Source organism: Strix aluco, chromosome 4, assembly GCF_031877795.1.
Source record: "Strix aluco isolate bStrAlu1 chromosome 4, bStrAlu1.hap1, whole genome shotgun sequence".
NCBI classification, from domain to species: Eukaryota; Metazoa; Chordata; class Aves; order Strigiformes; family Strigidae; genus Strix; species Strix aluco.
In genome coordinates this window covers 105,386,417-105,404,812 of record NC_133934.1, presented here as the reverse complement: position 1 = coordinate 105,404,812, position 18,396 = coordinate 105,386,417, and the positions used below count along the sequence as shown (strand labels likewise).

The following is an 18,396-nucleotide window of genomic DNA, read 5'->3' as shown; positions in this document are numbered from 1 at the left end:
AACCCGGGCTCTGACGGTCAGTGGGCGGCTTTAGCTCTCGCGTCCAATCCAGGGCCCGGCACGGGGGGCGGGGCGGCGGGGGCGGGGCGGCGGCCTGGCTGACGGCGATTGGCTGTGGGCCGCGAGGGCCCCGCCGGAGGGGGGCGCGGAGCGGGAGAGGCCGGTGCGCTGAGGGCCAATGAGCGCGCGGGGGCGGGGCGAGGGGCGCCGTCGGGGGCCGCTCTGTAGCGACCCTTGGCTGGGATGGCGGCGGCGGCGGCGCGCGGCGCCTGGGGCGGGCGGCGGCGCGTGGCGCTGAGGGTGAGGCGGCGGTTCCCGGCCCCGCGGCGGCTCCCGCGGCGGCTCCCGTGGCTCGAGGGGGGCCGCGGCGCGAGCGGCGGAGGGGGGTCGCGGCCCACCTGCCCCGGGGCCCCGAGGGTGGGGCGGTCCCGAGCAGGGAGTAGCCGATGGTGCTGCGGCGGGGGTTGGGCGGGTGCTAGGCGGACCCGCGGGTGGGGACCGGGGACGGTCGGGAGCCCTGAGGAACCGGGCTGGTCTGTGCTTCCCCTCCCGTCCAGCTGCCGTGGAGAGCCGGTGCCCCCTGGATCGCCTCAGCCGCCGCCTCCTTCTCCTCCTCCTCGGTGGTGAGTGCCCGTCCCGCGGAGCGGAGCCGGCGGGCGGGGGAGGCCGCGGGGCCCGGAGGGCGGTGCCGCCGGGGCTGAGGAGAGGCCGCGGGCGGGGGGAGGGCGCGGGAAAGCCCCGGGCGCCGCCGCTGCCCTCCGCAGCCGGCCGAAGACTTTCCTCGGCTCTTCTCCTATGAGGTCGTTGCTGCCAGCTCAGCTCAGCGCCCTTCCCCTCCCCGTGGCTCCGGGTTGGTATTTCTGGAACAAACGTGTGGGACTGCCGGGGTACGGAGGGTCCCCGCGCTCAGTAGGGGGGAAGGAAAAAGAGTTCAATGTCAGATCTGTTTACCTCCGGCGCTAAGCGGTGCCCGCTTGGGCAGCTCCCTCCGCGGGTCGCGGTGCAGCCGCGCAGGGAACCGCCTCCCATAGCCCCTTGTAGCGAGCTCTGCCTGGCTCAGCAGGTACCCCTGAGCGCGGTATGTTAGTGCAGTTAATCGCGTCCCCGTGTGTTTTCTCCATGTTCCTTAAGTACCACGCATTGTGTAACATATACACCGGCCAATTTTTTTCCCAATTTTTAGATTTCTTTTACCGTGTGTCGTATCTCTTCAATAAGATCAGCAAAAATGAATATATATGACTAATGATAATGTGTGGAAAAAAGACTGTTTCAAGCTGTGTGGACTGGCCTGTATTTATGGCAGAGAGAGGATCTGATTTCCTTTGGGCAGTATCGACCAACTTTAACTGTTGTAGTGCCTTTTTTCTTCTGGTATCCATGGCTGTACACTCTCCAAGTTCTGAACAGCTAAATCATGATTCTCTGAATAGTCTGCTTCACTGCAGTCCTTGTTCCCACAGCATTCTTTACAGGAAAAAAAGGTGATGAGCTTATGGAAAAAGTACAATCAATCTTAGTTCAGCATTTCCTAGCTTGCTTAAAATATTTTTCCTTTGTATGTGCAATTTTCTAGATATCCCTTTTAAGGAATTTGGAAAAAACAAATTCCATTGCACTGAAGTCCACGTGGGTCATAAAGCACGTGTAGGTCCACTGCAGATATGCGGCACTGGGGCTAATGGAGTGACTGATAGTAGTAGGAGTTTGTCCTTCTTTAGACCAGCACTAAAAGACCTTTTCTTACAGTCAGGAGACTTACAGTCAAGGACTCAGATTTCCTGCACTTCCTTCCAGTGTCTAGAGGGGATTGTGTTTTTGTAGGCACAGACTTCTGCCTTTCTTTCCCAAGTGTAATTCCAGCTACATAATCATCAACAACTTCTTATTTTTGATTCACTGCTGGTGTTACCTCCCAAATCACTAGGTCTTGCTTATCCATTAAAAGTCTTACTTTACATTTCTTATCCTAGCTTTCTCATCTTCAGGCTTTCTCAGCTTGTCCCAACTTTCATTGCTGTTCACGTTTTTCACTCTCATCCACTTTTCACTGTCATTACTTGTCCATCCAACGCCATTTATATTCCTGATTCTTCCTCTGAAGAATCGTTACACTTGGATAGCATCTCAGTCCTCATCTCCCTCTCATAATTCCACATCCTAATTTATTCACAGTTTTCTGATATATTTGGGTTTATATCCCAGTTGTGTTGATCTGTCCAATTTCTGTTCTTCACACAGCAGATCCATTTCCCCTTCCTCTTATCTGTTCTCCCCAGGCCACTGTTTTGTGGCATGCTTAACTGGTTCTTGCTTTCTCCTAGTTCTCTCCTTAACTCCCAGTATCAACTCTTAGTCTCTAGTTTCTTAATTTATACAGTCCCAATCTGTTTTCCTTCATGATAAAGTTTTGTTGCCTATCCAGTGCTAGTTACAGCTTCTACCTCTGCTTTTCCTTGTGCCCTACATTTACCTGAACTCCTTATTTCAAACTTTCTTTTTCTCTCCTCTGCACCTGAGTTGGAAAGTTCTGTTTTCTGTGCTGCCTGCCAGGACAGTCAGTGTGAACTCAGCAAATGCAGGTTCCTTGCTCTTAGTTGCAGGACCAAGGGGGGAGTGGGGAAGGTCCAATTTTATGCCTGTAGCTATGAGGTGGAGAGATGACCCTACTTAGTGGCTTGATGGGAAGGAAGCACATAGTACAGTGTGCACTGGGTATGTGGAATTCTCACAAGGTGAATTATTAACTGTTTCTTCTGAACATTTATGAATTGCAATTTTTCAGTTTTCTAACTTAGTAAACACTGAGTGATCAAGTAGATTGAAATAGTCATAGCAATGTATTTTTTCTATAACTGCTTTTAGAAAGAATTTTGGCCATTTTGGTGTAAGATAGGAGAAAAATGAGACAAGAGCATGAAAAATTTCAGCCTGAGCAGTTAGCTGGGTCTTGCTGTAAATACTGGATCTAGGCTCTAGTGGGCAGCATAGCGGTAAATGATGAAGGCTTGCATGTAATAAGGCACACTGGTATTTAGGCACCTTGAGACAAAGATCACTCACTGTCCAGTGTTTGTCCTCCACAGCCAACAACCAAACTCTTCATTGATGGGAAGTTTGTTGAGTCCAAAACCACTGAATGGATTGATATCCACAACCCGGTAAGTGAAATGGTCTCAGCTTATATATTAGCAATCACTGTGCAACAAAGGTCTGTGCCTCTGTTCAAGCATTTGTCAAAAGGGGAAAGTACATAAATTTCTTGAGAAAGGTTTAGACTTGGAGCTTAAGATGAATTTAGCACTGTGTAATTGCTTCTCCATTTCCTTTTTACATGAAATGTCAGTCTTAGGAAAGTGATGACCTCCTTTATCTCCTGTGTAGTAAAACCCTGATCTCTGGAAAGGAAGGTTAAACTCTGCTTGCTCATATAAAGGCTCTGTGATCAGTATGTCAAATCTCTGAAGGGTTTCTTTCACCCTGTATGTGAAATCAGCTGGGTGTGATTTGATGCCAGCTGAATGTGAAGTCCTGGTAGAGACTGATTTCACTCTCAGACCAAGGTAAAAAATCCTGACAGCTGAAGCTCCTCTCCTTTCAGAGACCTTCTGTCTGTGAGCCACAATATTCACAGTGAATTTAGAGGTTGGATGCTATGCAGTGCAAAATAATCTTAGATTAGTAGCACTTGTACTTGTCTGAGTCCTCCACCAAAGACAAATGGAAATGAGATTGAACTCAGAATTCTGACCCTTCTGACTCCCCTAGAAGGTATTTGGTCAGCAGTTTCTAAAACTCTTCTCTGTAAAGCCCTATTTTGATTTGCTTTGTGGTGTGATCAGAACAGCAAGCCATGTTCACGAAGTTTATTTGATCCCTATGTGGCAACCAATGTTCTTGTTTAATTTTCTTTCTCTTGTTTTGAGTAGTTTCTCAGTGATGTACCTGATGTTTTTGTCACGTCAAAGCAGACTTAGTATCTAAAAGTGCATTAGAAGAAGGTTAAACTGGCAAAGACAAGCTTTTAAAGTTAAAAATACTGTAGAACTAAGGTTTCTTGTAAAAATCTTAGTTTGGCCTAGTGGTCTAGGTAAACTAACATCAGTGTCAATTGCACGGTCATGTACTGCTTTTTCCAAAGGAACTTTGCCTCATTTAATGCACAAGAGGGACAGCAGATGAGACAAGATGGTGCAGAGGGAAAAGACCACAGTCCACAGAAACCTTTGCCTTATACGCTCTAAAGCTTCAAGATAGACAAGTCACTTCAACTCCAGCTTGGAAATCAGCACCACATTTGCAGGTTTCTGAGTGCCTAATATAAGCTGCATAGAGTGCAGGTTTTCGGAACTTCCAGTTGTAGCCCAGGCCTTTTGTGTTCACTAAGGAGGGAGATTCTTTTGTGCTCTCCCCTCAGAAGTACAGCTCCTTGTAGAACAAGGATATTAGGTGTGTGGTGTGAAAGAACCATTGTATGGTTGGCAGGGACAGATGGAAAAAGTTGAGTTTTGATGCAGTTTGTTTTTTCCTTCAGGCCACAAATGAAGTGGTTGGCCGTGTACCAAAAGCCACAGCCAGTGAGATGGAGGCAGCTGTGGCTTCTTGCAAAAAGGCTTTTTGGAACTGGTCAGAAACATCTGTTTTGAGTCGCCAGCAAATCTTCCTGCGTTATCAACAACTCATCAAAGACAATCTGGTGAGACACCACGACTGTGTGTGATGGCTGTTGCTGAATGCACTGCAGTTGACTTTAGGAATTAAATTGAGAGACTCCGGGTTTACAGAGTTCTTGATGAGGTGTTGTTTGAGGAGCCAACTGAGACACTGTCATGAAGAGGTGTAGCAAAGCACTCTTCATCAAATGGGGACGGAGAGGCAGTGCTTCTTAGGGAAAATTATTCTGCATTTCTCCTTTACCAAAAGACTACAAGAGGAACTTTCAGCCTTGATGAGAATGTGCCAGTTGCTAAAGACAAGTGGGAGAAGTATGTTACTATGTCTTTGGATTTCCTTGATTGCATTTTCGGTGTGTCTGTGGTGTGACACCTGAAAGGTATAGAGTACAAGCCAACCCATGGTTGTTTTTTCTAAAATGTCACCTGTGTGGCTTACTGGCTTCTTGTCTACAAGGAGCAAATCGGACAGTGTAGGCTTTTCCAGGTTCTGCTCAGTCTGTTCATTGTGATGTTCAACTCTCTGTTAAACTGTCTTTTCCCTGCATCCTATTTCATGGGCAGGCACTTTTCTAATGTTCATAAACTTCGTGTTTTCCATTTTCAGAAAGAAATTTCAAAACTCATCACCTTTGAGCAAGGGAAGACCCTGGCTGATGCTGAGGGAGATGTGTTCCGAGGCCTCCGTAAGCTGCTGGCTCCTCCTGTTAAAAAAGGGGCTTTGAGAACCCATAGGAAGGGAGGAAGTCTCCTGAGCAACTGATTGCTCTGGGAGTCTGTACATGTAGCTCCCTTCATAACCTCCTACTGAAAGAAAAGGGGCAATTGTAACTCTAACCTGAAAAGTTACTTAGAGTTTCCTTAAGTCACTCCCAAGTTGTTAGATCCTTCCTTTTCCTAGGAGTGACTACAAATTGCTGTAAAGGGATAAGAACACTTGTGCTCAGATGTCTAAGGTTGAGTCCCAGGTGGTACAATAATACTATACCTGTGCTGCTTTTACTGTGGCTGTTGTGTCTGTGCTCCTATCACAGTGACATCTAACACTCTCGAGAGAATCCATTCACAATGAGCTCACAGTGCTTGGCAGAGCAAAAGGGTTTTCTGGAGCACAGTGAGTTGTAAGCTGTGGGAAAAGAGGCTGGAAGACAAACTTGGGTCAAGGCAGTGGTGAAAAGGGAGTTCGGGGACTAATTGTTAACAGATCATCCAGTGGCGTATTGCCCTTTCTGCTGCAGAGGTGGTTGAACATGCTTGCAGTGTGACATCCCTCATACTGGGAGAGACCATGCCCTCCATCACTAAAGACATGGACACTTACACCTACCGTCTGCCCCTGGGCGTGTGTGCTGGAATCGCACCGTTTAACTTCCCAGCCATGATTCCTCTTTGGATGTTCCCCATGGCTATGGTTTGTGGAAACACCTTCTTGATGAAACCATCTGAGCGTGTACCAGGAGCACTCATGTTCCTTGCCAAGCTGTTTCAGGATGCTGGTGCCCCCGATGGGACCCTGAATATCATCCATGGACAACATGAAGGTAATAATAGCCCTTCTTGAAGATGGCTGGAGTGTGGAAGTGTTGTGGTGTATGTTCAGTGGAGATACTGTTTGGAGAGTCTGATACTGCTGCTGTTAGATAGGTTTGGACAGATACTTCAGCCCTCTTGATGGAGGTGAGGGGAGGTGACTGGGACATCTCTGCCATCTTACACCAGATCTTTCAGGACAAAATTTTGGGGTCTGGGGTCAGAGTTCCCAAGGCATGTAAGTGCCCAAATTCTATTAAGTGACCTAAGCTCCAACTGAAATAAGAAGATAAATCATCTTGGTTTCCCAAGGAAGCCTAAAGAATTAAGTGCCTCACTGAATATACAGTGGATGCCAGTATTCTAGCTCCTAACATGATATTTTTTACAGCACACAAGTAGCTTCAGAACATGAGGATACAAATAGCCAACAGTAACTTGGCTTCGGCATTGCTCAGGCTCCTTGTGAGATGCCCAAAGCTTGAAGAGATAGCAGAGAGCCAAGTGTGAGGACTGGAGCAGGAGCACATGTGCCGAGAAATTAGTGAAGAGATGCCCAGACAGGCAGTGGGGGAACTCAGATGTAGGAAACACAGAGGCAAGAATTTCAATAAGAAGAAAGATACATAGATTTAGCACTGTGGGGATGGGAACAGAGGAAGCATTTGTGCACCACAGTTATAATGTATTATTTCCTATTTGAAGCTGTGAATTTCATTTGTGACCATCCGGATATCAGAGCAATCAGCTTTGTGGGATCTAATCAGGCTGGCGAGTACATCTATGAGAGAGGATCGCGGAATGGCAAGAGAGTCCAGGCCAACATGGTAATGCCTCTGAATGGAGCACACTTCAGCACATAGACTGCCTCTGTCTCCTGTGAATGTTAGAGACCACGTCGCTCAGCAGCAGAAGCAGACTTTGCTACTGGTAGTTAAGTGATGAGGCTGCCTTTCTTGCCAGCCTGTTGGTAGCAGAGTCGTGGCTAATATATGAAGATACTGCCAGAGAGCTAGAGAAGAAGTGGGCTGGGATGGTTAATAATGGGAGACTGTGTGTGTGTTATATTCCAGGGAGCCAAGAACCATGGTGTGGTGATGCCTGATGCCAATAAAGAGAACACCTTGAACCAGCTGGTTGGAGCTGCTTTTGGAGCAGCTGGCCAACGCTGCATGGCCCTGTCTACAGCAATTCTAGTGGGAGAAGCTCAGAAATGGCTGCCAGAGCTTGTGGACAGAGCCAAAAATCTACGTGTAAATGCAGGTACAGACTCTGGTAATTTCTTACAAGGTGCTTCACTTCTGTACAACTGTAGCTTTTTAGGTCAGTGTATCTGCCATGCTACGGCGTGTCCCTTGGAGCTATTGGCACCATAGGTTTGATGTGTAGGGGAAAGAGCTAGCAGATAATCTGCATTGGGAAACACAGCCCTAGACTTGGAGTTAGGAATATGTAGGAAGGCTTGGCAGTATGACTGTGATGCAGAGTTTACAAGATCGGTCTTGTTTTAACTGGAGCTTTGAGGTTATGACCTGTGTTTAACTCAAACCTACCACTTATATAGCAACCTCACTTAGAGATCCTTCCAGTTTGTAGTAAGCTTGTAATAAAAAGGAAAAATGGAAACAAGTACTTTGGAAAAACTAGACTGTTATTAGTTCTAGGAGAATTACTTTTCTTTATGTTCAATAAAGTCCTGCAAAGGGGAAAAGTTTCCTGAGAAGAATCTGTTATTGAATTTTGGCCTCGCAGTGATCTAAAACTATGCTTATGCTTACAATTTCTCTTTTTTCTTGATTATGACAGTTGCAGACCATGCTCCTGTTCATTAATGTCTCAAATCTTTGTTCTGTGTCTCAGAAACATCAGGATTTTCAGATTTTTCCTGCCAGTGTAGTTATCTCCATGATGCCTGTGAAGAGGAAGCTGTCAGGGTTAAAAACTTGGCATGTCTTCCTCTTCACAGGAGACCAGCCTGGAGCAGATCTAGGGCCTCTAATCAGTCCCCAAGCTAAGGAACGAGTTTGCCATCTGATTGAGAAAGGAGTAAAAGAAGGTGCCAGCCTTCTTCTGGATGGACGTAATGTCAAAGTGAAGGGCTATGAAAATGGCAATTTTGTTGGGCCAACGATCCTTGCCAATGTCAAGGTAAGATGACCAAAACCAGTGCTTGATAGTGTATATTGCAGGTCAGCTGAAAAATGGGTTACCCAAATCAGTCAGTAATCAATAATCAGACTTCCCTTCCACAATTCCAATGAAGTGCTCATTGTAATGCTGTTGTGGAGGTAATAAAAGAATTTGCAGGAGCACAACATACTCTGAAGGAGGTTAATGATCTTAACTTTAATGGATTGCAGCCAATTAAAAGAAGATCTGGGCAGTTTGTACTGTGTTAAACTAAATGTCCATTGAGCATAGTGTACTGTCTGTAGTAATGGCCAGCAGCAGATGCCTAAGGAAGAGTATGATGAACAGCCAAACCTGCAGTTTTCCTTCCTCCACTATACATTTCTGCAGTTTGCAGTTTAAGGACTTGCAGAAACAAGTATTTGTGGAAATCCTGATGAGAATAATATAGAATAAGGTACAAAATCTCTTTATTGTTGAATATATTCACAACTTTGTTGAGTCGGCCTCTCAATATAACGCATAGTGTGCAACAGATGGACACTATTATGGGGGAGTATTCTTCACCAGGTACACATCCACATGAGTCTTCATACCTAAAGTCATCCTTTTAAGTTCATGCAATTAGCTGGTATGATTTCCTTAATACTTAAGTATTCAGTTCCTTGTGGGCCTTTTGGTGAGTGATTCCATGATGGCAAACCAATCTTGATAATTCTGCTATTATACTTTGTATTGTTAGGATTTTATTGATTTTATGCTATTATATAATTCATGCTTTTCATCTATCTCAGAATTTTGCCTTATTTTCATTAAACATCTTAAAATACTTCCCTGTGATGTCATAAATACTGTTGGATATTCAAAAGTAAAAGTTTCACTGAGATTCTGTGTTTCTTCATTTTCTTATACAGTGGTTAACAATATGGTAAGCCACGTAAAACTTACAACTTGTCAAATGAATGTTTTATAGTTTGCTGTATTTGCTGTTAGTGATTAAAGTACACTCCAACTGGTGTTTTTGTATTTGTCAGACGTTGCTAGTTACCAGACATAAATCCTGGACACTGTGTTGGAAAGGATAGCAGTTTCTAGTCACTTTGTCAATAAGAACTGAAGTAAACTATGCTGAATTAATCCCAGTCTTAATCAGCCTTGGTCAGAGTAGACCTGTAAGTGATGTTAGGCAGGCAGTAAGAGCAGAAAGTGCACTGGAGATGAAAAGTGGCACCCTCTGTAGTGGACTGAATAGATGGCAAGGCATGGGAAATGGTGAGAAGGCAAGGAAGACCGAAGGATGGCCTGTGGCAATGCAGTATGATGGGTGATCCTAGGAATATCCTGAGCATTAGCAGCATGTGTGTTTATTATATCCTATTTACTAGGATATTCTTATTACAGCCGGTTTATTATATCCTATATACAAGCTGCTTTTTCTGCTGTTTGTCCTGGCAGCCAAACATGACTTGCTACAAGGAGGAAATCTTTGGGCCTGTCTTAGTGGTTCTGGAAGCAGACACTTTGGATGATGCCATTGAGATGGTGAACAATAACCCCTATGGAAATGGAACTGCAATCTTCACCACCAATGGAGCCACAGCTCGGAAATATTCTCATTTAGTGGATGTGGGGCAGGTATGTTCAAGCTAGAATTGTTGCTGTTAGTACTCACCAGTTACAGTGGGTAGCCATCCTGCTGTAGTGAGTAATCACTGACTACTCAGCCAACAGTACCCAGTCTCAGATTCAAGGAAACAAAATGTGGTTGTGCTTGGAGAGTGCTCTGCAATCTGCTACTTGTGATTAATATGGCGGCTTTCCTTTGGTTTAGGTGGGTGTCAACGTTCCAATCCCAGTACCTCTACCCATGTTCTCTTTCACTGGCTCTCGTGCTTCTTTCAGAGGGGACACCAATTTCTATGGCAAGCAGGTAACTTACTGATTCGGAGTGCTCTGTTGGGTTGAATCATGATAAGTCACATTATAAATGGCCACGGCGAGATGGTCATCAGACCTCATTAGTAAGGAGACTTTGAGGCTGTCTCAGTCAGGAAACTGAAAACCAACCAGCGATCACAGCCACCATAATGCATGTTACAATAGCCAATTCCTTTTTTTTTTTTTTTCCTTTAAATATAAAAAGACTTTTTTTAGGAGATTTGAGAATGGAGCAAGAACTAAGTAGCAAGCTTTCTCACAGAACCAGAATCTTTGGGGAATGGGTAAAAGGAACAGGCTGACAGGAATTGTTCCCAGAGGAAAATTCAACCGTCTGTAGATAAAGTAAAAACTGTTTGATACACCACTACTGCAGACCTGAGGAATTTGTAAGGCCAAACATCTGATCTGTGCATCTCCTTTCCTCCAGGGAGTGCAGTTCTACACACAGCTGAAAACTATCATTTCTCAATGGAAAGAGGAAGATGCCACCGTTACCAAGCCTGCTGTGGTTATGCCAACTATGGGAAACTAAATCAGCCTTTGCAGATGCTGTTCCTGGTGCCCTGCTCCTTCTATGCTGCACTTTCCAGCTTTGTCCTGACTATCATCATTTCCTCGGGAATGAATAGAAAGCTCCATTTTTCTCAAGGACCTCTGTTTCTGTGCAGATCAAGCAGGCTTATGTAACGCACAGTCTGAGTTTTCTGTTGCTGTGTTTTTTGGCTAGCTGAACTCAATTTTTTTCCTACAGCCTATATCACAGATGAAACAACCTTACCAAATTGAAAGGGCAAACAGTGAGATTGGTCTTAATTTGTGTTTCTTTCCAGACCCTCTGAACTTGAACATTACTCTGGTCTCCACTTTATCTTTAGCCTTAGTGACTCACTCCTGGCTACATCTTGTAGCAGTTTTCTTTACCTCTTTATCTTACATGTTAAGATTTTGAGTTCACCTTACTCAGAGTACTCATTTTGAGTGGCATAACTGGGACCTTGGATGTCTCATAGAAGTGACTTTACATACAATGAAGACAGCAAGTTTGGGAGTTGAAAATGTCTTTCATCTGTTGAGCAGCTTCCAAAACATTGGGAAATAACTTTCTACGGATTTTTCAGGAAAGCTTATTTGATTGCTTGTCTGATGAAAGAAATTCCTGTATGGTACGATGACCTCCACCGTGCCTCTGACAGCTTGAAAACTGTCCCTGTTGTGCATGTGGCTTGTATTCTCCAGGTTGCCGTCAGTTCCATTATACCTGAAAGTTGGTTGGTGCCTTTTTACTGTGCTAACAGAACGTGCCTACAGGTCCTGTAATATAATGAAACTGCAGAAGCAGAAACGTAAGCATGTGTATGTATCTTTGCATCGCAGCATCCTGTGGGTCTGGGTGGAAGGGAAAGTAGACAGGTCAGTAGGAAGAAAGAACATGTTTTCTAATCACAGAGCAGCTAGGCCTGTTGTGTTGGTTTCTTTTCCTGACTATAGCTGTATTTCTTGTGTTGCTTGTCTCCTTGTCACATTTGCTCACACACAGTCATCTTCACTAGAGACTGCCGGTCCCATTACTGGAGAAGGGTAAGATGTGGTATATACATCCTGGTTTTAAGAATCTGTGCATTTGGAGCTGGAGAGCCTGTATTTTTGTTCCTGGAAGATGATGCAGTCATGAGGGATCTTCAGGGAACTCATTTAAGCACCCATGGAAGATAATATTATTCTAATGATTATAACCATTACTTGTTCTAATTAAATAACCTAAATGTGAACACTTTGTATCCTGCCTTCTGGTAAAGATGCCTTGTAACTGACAGTTATGTATTAGTGCAATTGCTGTGCATTCACTAATGTTTTGTTTGTATCTTGGTTTTTTCCTCTGCTATATCCTAGAGGAAAATTCTCACCTTGCAATTTGATTACAAATTAAAATCATGCTAATACATTTCTGCAGAATATGACTGTTCCTTGGTAAGACATTATATAGATATAATGGTGACTTTATTCCCCTCTTTGCAGAGGCTGGTCTGTGACTCCTGTAACCTGTGCACACATCTTCCTTTTACAATATTTCAAGGACCTCTATACCAATTTCCTCTTACAGCATTTCAAGGAATGCCTTGTTTCCGTTTCCACATACACCATCTGATCACAGACAGTCTTAAGCTTCAAGTAAATTACTCTATTACAAATTGAAAATATATCTTCATCAAATTAGAGCAACACCTATATACAGATTTCTAACCACTAGTCAGGTTCCTCTGAGCTCCTGGCTTGGTTAGGAATAAAATCTTTAAGAAGGAGAAAAATAACTGTATTTCAGATGGATTTCAAACATGTAGCCAAAGCAGCAGTGCAGCAGATGGGATTTGGAATTTGCAGCTTTGCTCGCAAGGTAACTTCCAAAATCAAAAGTGCAGATGACTCAGTAATTGCTGTGGCTCTTGTTCATGCAACGTGTATAGCTGCCTTACTCTGTCTGTGGTGTTCCCATCTGAATTGGCGGAAGCATTACTGCAGAAGATGATGAATCTGATAACCCAGCCTGCTCTAGGTTGGGAGAAACATTCTCTGTGCTGCAAAGGTAAGATGTTCTAGGTAAATCACCATGAAGACATTGGCATTCGTTCACGCACCTGGGAAAGGAATACTAATTAACAGCCTCTAATATTGTCTACAGTCATTCACTTTCAAAATGCTTTCATTTTCTTCCTAATCAGTATTGCTATTCTGATTTTTCTGTTGTCCTATTAAAACCCATTATATCTTTCCTTTAGAAATTTTAAAACACGGCTTCTCCTGTAACAAAAGCAGTCTTTAGAGTCAAGCTTACCTGCCCCCTGAAGAATTGCAGTATCCCTATTCTAGACACTTGTATAATCTTTCATTTATGTGCAAACATCTTTTCTAAGTATCTGCATTTCCAACAGTATTTTTTTAAACAGATGGTTTTAAATTTTGTACTAGAAATACAAATCTTGTATGTGTCTTTTTTAATGAAATGCCTTTTTAGATCAAGCTGCAGATGTACCTGCCTCATCTCACTGCTTTATGTTGCTTCTGAATGTTTTGATTTTGGGAAACTCTTCCTTCCCTGCACATGCCTCCATCATTTTTCTGTAATATGCAGCTTGGGCCTTTTTCTTACAGTGTTTTCTACTGCGTATGATCTCCTGCTTCACATGTTCCAGAGCATCTAGGAAGAACATTTCCACCTCTGTCCTCTCATTTAAGATATTCCGGGCTAGTTTCTTCACTCGATTCATCTCCTGATCCTTCATTTCTAGTAGTTGTTGCAGTTTCTTGATCTCCATCATGCTTGCCTGGTTTTCTATCACTGCCTGATGCTGTGTTTTCTGAGTCTCTCTCACAGATTCTCTGGGCATGTGACATAAGGCCATCTCCAGCTTTTTCACTTTCCGCTGCAGATCTACAATCTGTGCTTTCTGGCAATTGATCTGTAGCATCTTTTTTTGAATCAAACCCTCGCTGGTTTCCTAAAAGATCAGAAAAAATTATCTGGGCTTTTATTTAATTTGAATCAAACCTGAAGGTTGTTTTTTTCCCCAACACTGACAATGTAGTACACATGCTGGCACCTTCACACTGGAGAGTGAATACTTCTCTGGGATCAGGTTTTTGTTTACAAGAGAAAACTTGGTATGTTAGTATACATTACAGAGAGACCTATTCTCAATGGGCTAGCATAGGAAACCCTTCCTTCTTTCTCCTCCGTAATTAAGATAGAATGAGAGCTCTTCTTCAGACAACTCTGAATTCAGTAACTGCGGAGGCATCCGACCGGGAAGAGGTTAATCTCAGTAAATTTACATCTGTATATAGATGTACCCCTTCCTGGAGGAGAATGAAACAGAATTAAAACCAGAGCAGAAACCTTCTCCTTTAACAGAAGACTTTTGTCTTCTTCTAACTTCTGTTTGATTTTCTTCAATCCTATTGTCTCTTTCAGCTGGTAAGCAAATGCACTGCGAAGATGAACATTCTCCTTAAACACTTCTCTCCCAGTGCTGTTCAGCTGCCTGGACAGAGGGAAACAAAATCCAAGACCTTTAATCACAACCTTTCTTGTTTTTTTCATGTTGAAAACAATATTCCAGTGTCCTAATTTCAGAGCTAAAATGTAAAATTCTTACAGGTCTGTAGCAAGTTTCCACAGCTTTGCTTCTAGTCCTACATCTGGACTGGGAGAAAGAAGAAAACAGCAGTCCCATTGTGGTAATATTAACTCCAGTTCTCCCCTGGAACCAGCATGAGTCTTACAGTTTAAACGTAAGTGACATTTGAAATATAAAAACAGCCTAGGTCATCACTGATTTTGCCCTTCAAAGCCCATGTAGTAACACGGGCAACTTGTTATTTAGAACACAGTGCTAAAACGGTTTTGTAAAGTAGAAAACAGGAAAAGCAAGTGTTTCTTACAAAACAGCCTCACACTGGGTGGTTTCTGAAAGGGAGAAAAGTGTGTTTAAATTTCGCATGAGACCTGTGGCACTGAAGCTGAAACCTGAAACAGTGTAAATTCTAAAATCACACCCAGTTTTCAGCTCACCCAACTTCTTTCTAGAGAAAGAATGAACCCCTGAGGGCACTGAAGTTCCTCATGGAAGTGGAGAATATGGCCTTTCTGGGATCCTGACATCTCATGTTTTTCCTTGGAAAGCTGCACCTAGCCTCCAACTCATTCATCATACTTGTATTGACATGGGAAATTGTAAAATGCTCAGTAAAGAACTGCGAAAACTATATAAACCAGAGTAGTCAGTGGGAGAAATAATTTTGTTCTAATAAATGTTTCTTTAACTGCCTGTCAGTTTCTTTCCTTTAAGAAACCTCCTCTCCAATCTCACAACCACTTCCTGATGTCTCCTGTTTGAAATCTCCATACTCTTTTTTACTACAATAAAAAGTAAAATTTCTTTAATAATGGCATTTTATTTCAGCCATATAAGTAAAAGTGTAGATGCACTCTTCAAGAAGGAATTTGGTAGTCTTTCCTGGCACTACCCAGAGTCTTCACTAAATTTTTACACAATCTATAAAATTCACTTAACCTTCTGACTTGTACTATTGCTTTGCTTCCCCTTCATAGTTCACCTGTGCCCATATATTCACATCACTGACAGTCATTCACACACGCTGTCACTTGTTAAATGCTCAGTTTTAGAAATCTGTTTTGTCTATTCATTGTCATCAAGATCATTCAAAGTCCAACACCTTAAGCATTCTTTGAAAAATGCCTGACTTGCATTTAATATCTTAGCTTAAAAGCAGCTATATACTAATAATGCAAATGCTGTTGATTAATCATTTGTCTCCATGAAAACATCTGGTGTTGTTTCTAAGCCTCTTCTTGTGGCTGAAAAAAATTCCAGTAGAGCTGAGTCAGCAAGGAACTTGAATTATTTGAAGCACTTTTTTCATGTCAGCTGGATACTTTTTTATCCCAGGATGAAATGTTTTACAGGCAATGCTACTATTTAGTATTTGTATTATAGCTCCAAAGTATCTCTGATTAGGTCATGTGCTGTATAAATGCTTAGCAGAAGACAGTCCCTAGTTTTATAGTCTAAATGGCTTATGTGGTTGAAAGGGTGATAAAATACTAGCATCCACATCCTAACTGAGCTGACTTGTGAGAAATCAGTCAGACTGATACTGCTTACAGTCAAGTGCTAGCTCTTCCATACGTATCTTTAAAGTGCATACTGGATGCTCTAGTCCATCCACATATACGTTTGTATGATTTCATGTCACTGTAAAAAAACAAAACCAACCCTACAGCACTGGACCATTACAGAAGTGAGTTCTTGCTACAGAACTTGCATTTTATCAGTCTAGTGCTTTTCCTCACTCTCTGTAAAGAGAACAATCCTGTAGATCAGCCATGTCTGTTCTCCTCCACTCCCAAACTCTACGCTCCCAGGCAGACAGAAAAGTTGCTTTTTAAATAAATACTGTAAACACATATTTATGACCAACTTACATCTTCCAGCTCTTTTTCAATAGCTGCTTTCTCCCTGTGGAACTCCTTTATTAATTTCAGTTTTAATTGAATTTGCCCAATTTTTCTGACATTTTGCTGAAATTTCTCTTCCAGTTCTTTTATTTTTGGGGCATAATAGTGTGCCTGCAAATCAGAAATTCTCAGTAAGAAGAAAGCAAAATGAGAGAAACCAATCATCAAATACTGTAACATAAAACACAGAGCACACAGAACTGAATGAAATTACACCAAGCCGCAGTGTTTTAAAAAAACACAAGGAATTCATTAGAAGAAATGCTGCCAACTCAGCAGAAGCTACGCTCCAGTGAAATAACAAGTCTAGAAATGAATAGCAAGTTTAAAGCAATGTCTGTAATATCATTGTATTGGGTTTGCATTGCAAGGTTTTGGTAGCAGAGGGTCTACAGGGGTGGCTTCTGTGAGAAGCTGCTGGAAGCTTCCCCCATGTCTGACAGAGCCAATGCCAGCCAGCTCCAAGACAGACCCGTTGCTGGGCAAGGCTGAACCCATCAGCGATGGTGGTAGCACCTCTGGAATAACGTATTTAAGAAGGGGAAAAACTGCTGTGCAACAAGAGAGGAGTGAGAATATGTGAGAGCAACAACTCTGCAGACACCAAGGTCAGTGCAGATGAGTGCAGTTCTGTGTATCTTACTGAAGTCAGATTAACAAATTATTTTCTCAGTTCACTTTAAGAATTCTTGGTTCAACAGTAATGAATGAAGGAGAACTATAAAAGAATTCATAGTTGTTATTGTTTATCTCAGCAAAAATTAAACATGTTTTTGTTGTGCCTCTGGCCTCAGTTACCCAGCTGGTTCCTAACACTATTTCAGATGCTACTACTCTCTGAAATAATACTACTGAGTCATGGGATAACTCCCACATCACCATTTTTTTTCCAAGTTCTTTCTTCATGCAATATTTTTGCATCAAAACCTGTAACAGTTAACTGTCCTAGCTTGTTCCTCATACTAAAATCAGAACTACTTTTCAGCCTGCTCAGAAGATCCCACTGTTCTGAGGACAAAAAGTTAATTTACCAGCTGCTGCTTCTTTTCTTGTGCTTGCTGTTTCAAATCAATCAGCTCCTGCTTCAGTTTCTTAATCTGTGAAGAGAAATCAAGATACAATAACTGTGAGGGGGAAAAAGAAGTATCTTTGCTGTGTTCTTTTTGAATTTAATTAGAAGACACAGGAGGAAAGGTCCCTCATTGGTAGTGTTCTGGTCAATTAAACCATGGATTTGTGTTAAGCATAGGAAATAACGTAAACTGAAACTATAAAACCCCACATGTATTAGATACAAACAGATCTGTGACTCTGCTGAAGAATTACAACTATGTGGACAGAGTTTTCTTCCTTACTGTTTTGGATAGTGGTGCAGTGTTAGAGAAGCAGTTTAGAAAAGCAGAAATAAAGACAGAGAGAGAAAAGCAGGCACCTGGAAAAAGGTCAGAGTAAGATCCTTCTATGCTGGATAGGCTGAAAAATGGTGGGATGCGAGCAAGAAAATTGTTTCCTACCATTTGGTCTCACCAAATGTCCTGGGGATCAGAGCTATTTTCTTATTCAATAAATAGGATGTTAAAATAATTTCATTGCAGTTTCCATTTTCAGTTTCTTTTTCTAACTGAATTAGGGTTTTGCTTGGTGCTTGGATTTAGAACAGTAGGAATAGCACTAAAGTGAAATAATCTGTGATGGAGGAAATGGAAGCTACAGTGTAGGGCTTTTCTTCATTGTGTTCTGAGTAGAGTTTGTCTCTATTTTCTCTAAAATCTTCTCCAGGTAGCTAAAACCAGCGGACTTCCTCTTAGCTTTCTCTTTTTCCCAAGCTGAACGACGGCTTCAGCCTCTCCTCGTACACCCCGCGCCGCAGCCCCCGCCCATTTCGGTGCCCCTCCCCTCCACTCCTCCCGGCGGATTGCTCCGGCCCTTGTACCGAGGGGCAGCAAAACTGGCCGCCCTATTCCTGCCCGCGTGCGGGAGCAGGCCCCGGGCGGGGCGGCGCTGGGGCAAGGCCGCCCCCTCCCAGCCCAGCCCGCCGCGAGCCTTCCCGCAGGGGGCGAGAGGGCGCGGCCTGCCAGGGAAACGCAG

The 18,396-nt window shown here is 43.2% G+C and overlaps 2 protein-coding genes across 4 annotated transcripts in view; one reads left to right on the top strand and one right to left on the bottom strand.

The window, feature by feature from the left end:
* Positions 1 to 191: 191 nt before the first annotated feature.
* Positions 192 to 12,216, top strand: ALDH6A1 (aldehyde dehydrogenase 6 family member A1). 3 transcript variants are annotated; one of them, XM_074824689.1, is made up of 12 exons: positions 192 to 300; positions 558 to 623; positions 3,087 to 3,161; positions 4,535 to 4,696; positions 5,281 to 5,359; positions 5,912 to 6,214; positions 6,909 to 7,030; positions 7,277 to 7,466; positions 8,170 to 8,351; positions 9,789 to 9,968; positions 10,165 to 10,263; positions 10,702 to 12,216. In XM_074824689.1, exons 1-12 carry the CDS (start codon positions 244 to 246, stop codon positions 10,804 to 10,806), a joined length of 1,620 nt encoding a protein of 539 aa, XP_074680790.1. In that variant the 5' UTR covers positions 192 to 243; the 3' UTR covers positions 10,807 to 12,216. The 3 variants fall into 3 exon arrangements, with proteins under 3 accessions (XP_074680790.1, XP_074680791.1, XP_074680792.1); XM_074824690.1 differs by lacking the exons at positions 192 to 300; positions 558 to 623 and adding an exon at positions 732 to 850; XM_074824691.1 differs by lacking the exons at positions 192 to 300; positions 558 to 623; positions 3,087 to 3,161 and adding an exon at positions 4,170 to 4,303.
* The window catches only part of BBOF1 (basal body orientation factor 1), a 6,701-nt gene continuing 517 nt past the window's right edge, over positions 12,213 to 18,396 (bottom strand). Inside the window, exons 2-7 of the mRNA XM_074824712.1 lie at positions 17,340 to 17,405; positions 16,272 to 16,419; positions 15,094 to 15,186; positions 14,712 to 14,736; positions 14,167 to 14,311; positions 12,213 to 13,768 (exon numbers count right to left, since the gene is read on the bottom strand). Of these exons, the coding sequence (XP_074680813.1) occupies positions 13,313 to 13,768; positions 14,167 to 14,311; positions 14,712 to 14,736; positions 15,094 to 15,186; positions 16,272 to 16,419; positions 17,340 to 17,405 (933 nt within the window). The 3' untranslated portion in view covers positions 12,213 to 13,312. The remainder of the gene's footprint in view (positions 13,769 to 14,166; positions 14,312 to 14,711; positions 14,737 to 15,093; positions 15,187 to 16,271; positions 16,420 to 17,339; positions 17,406 to 18,396) is intronic.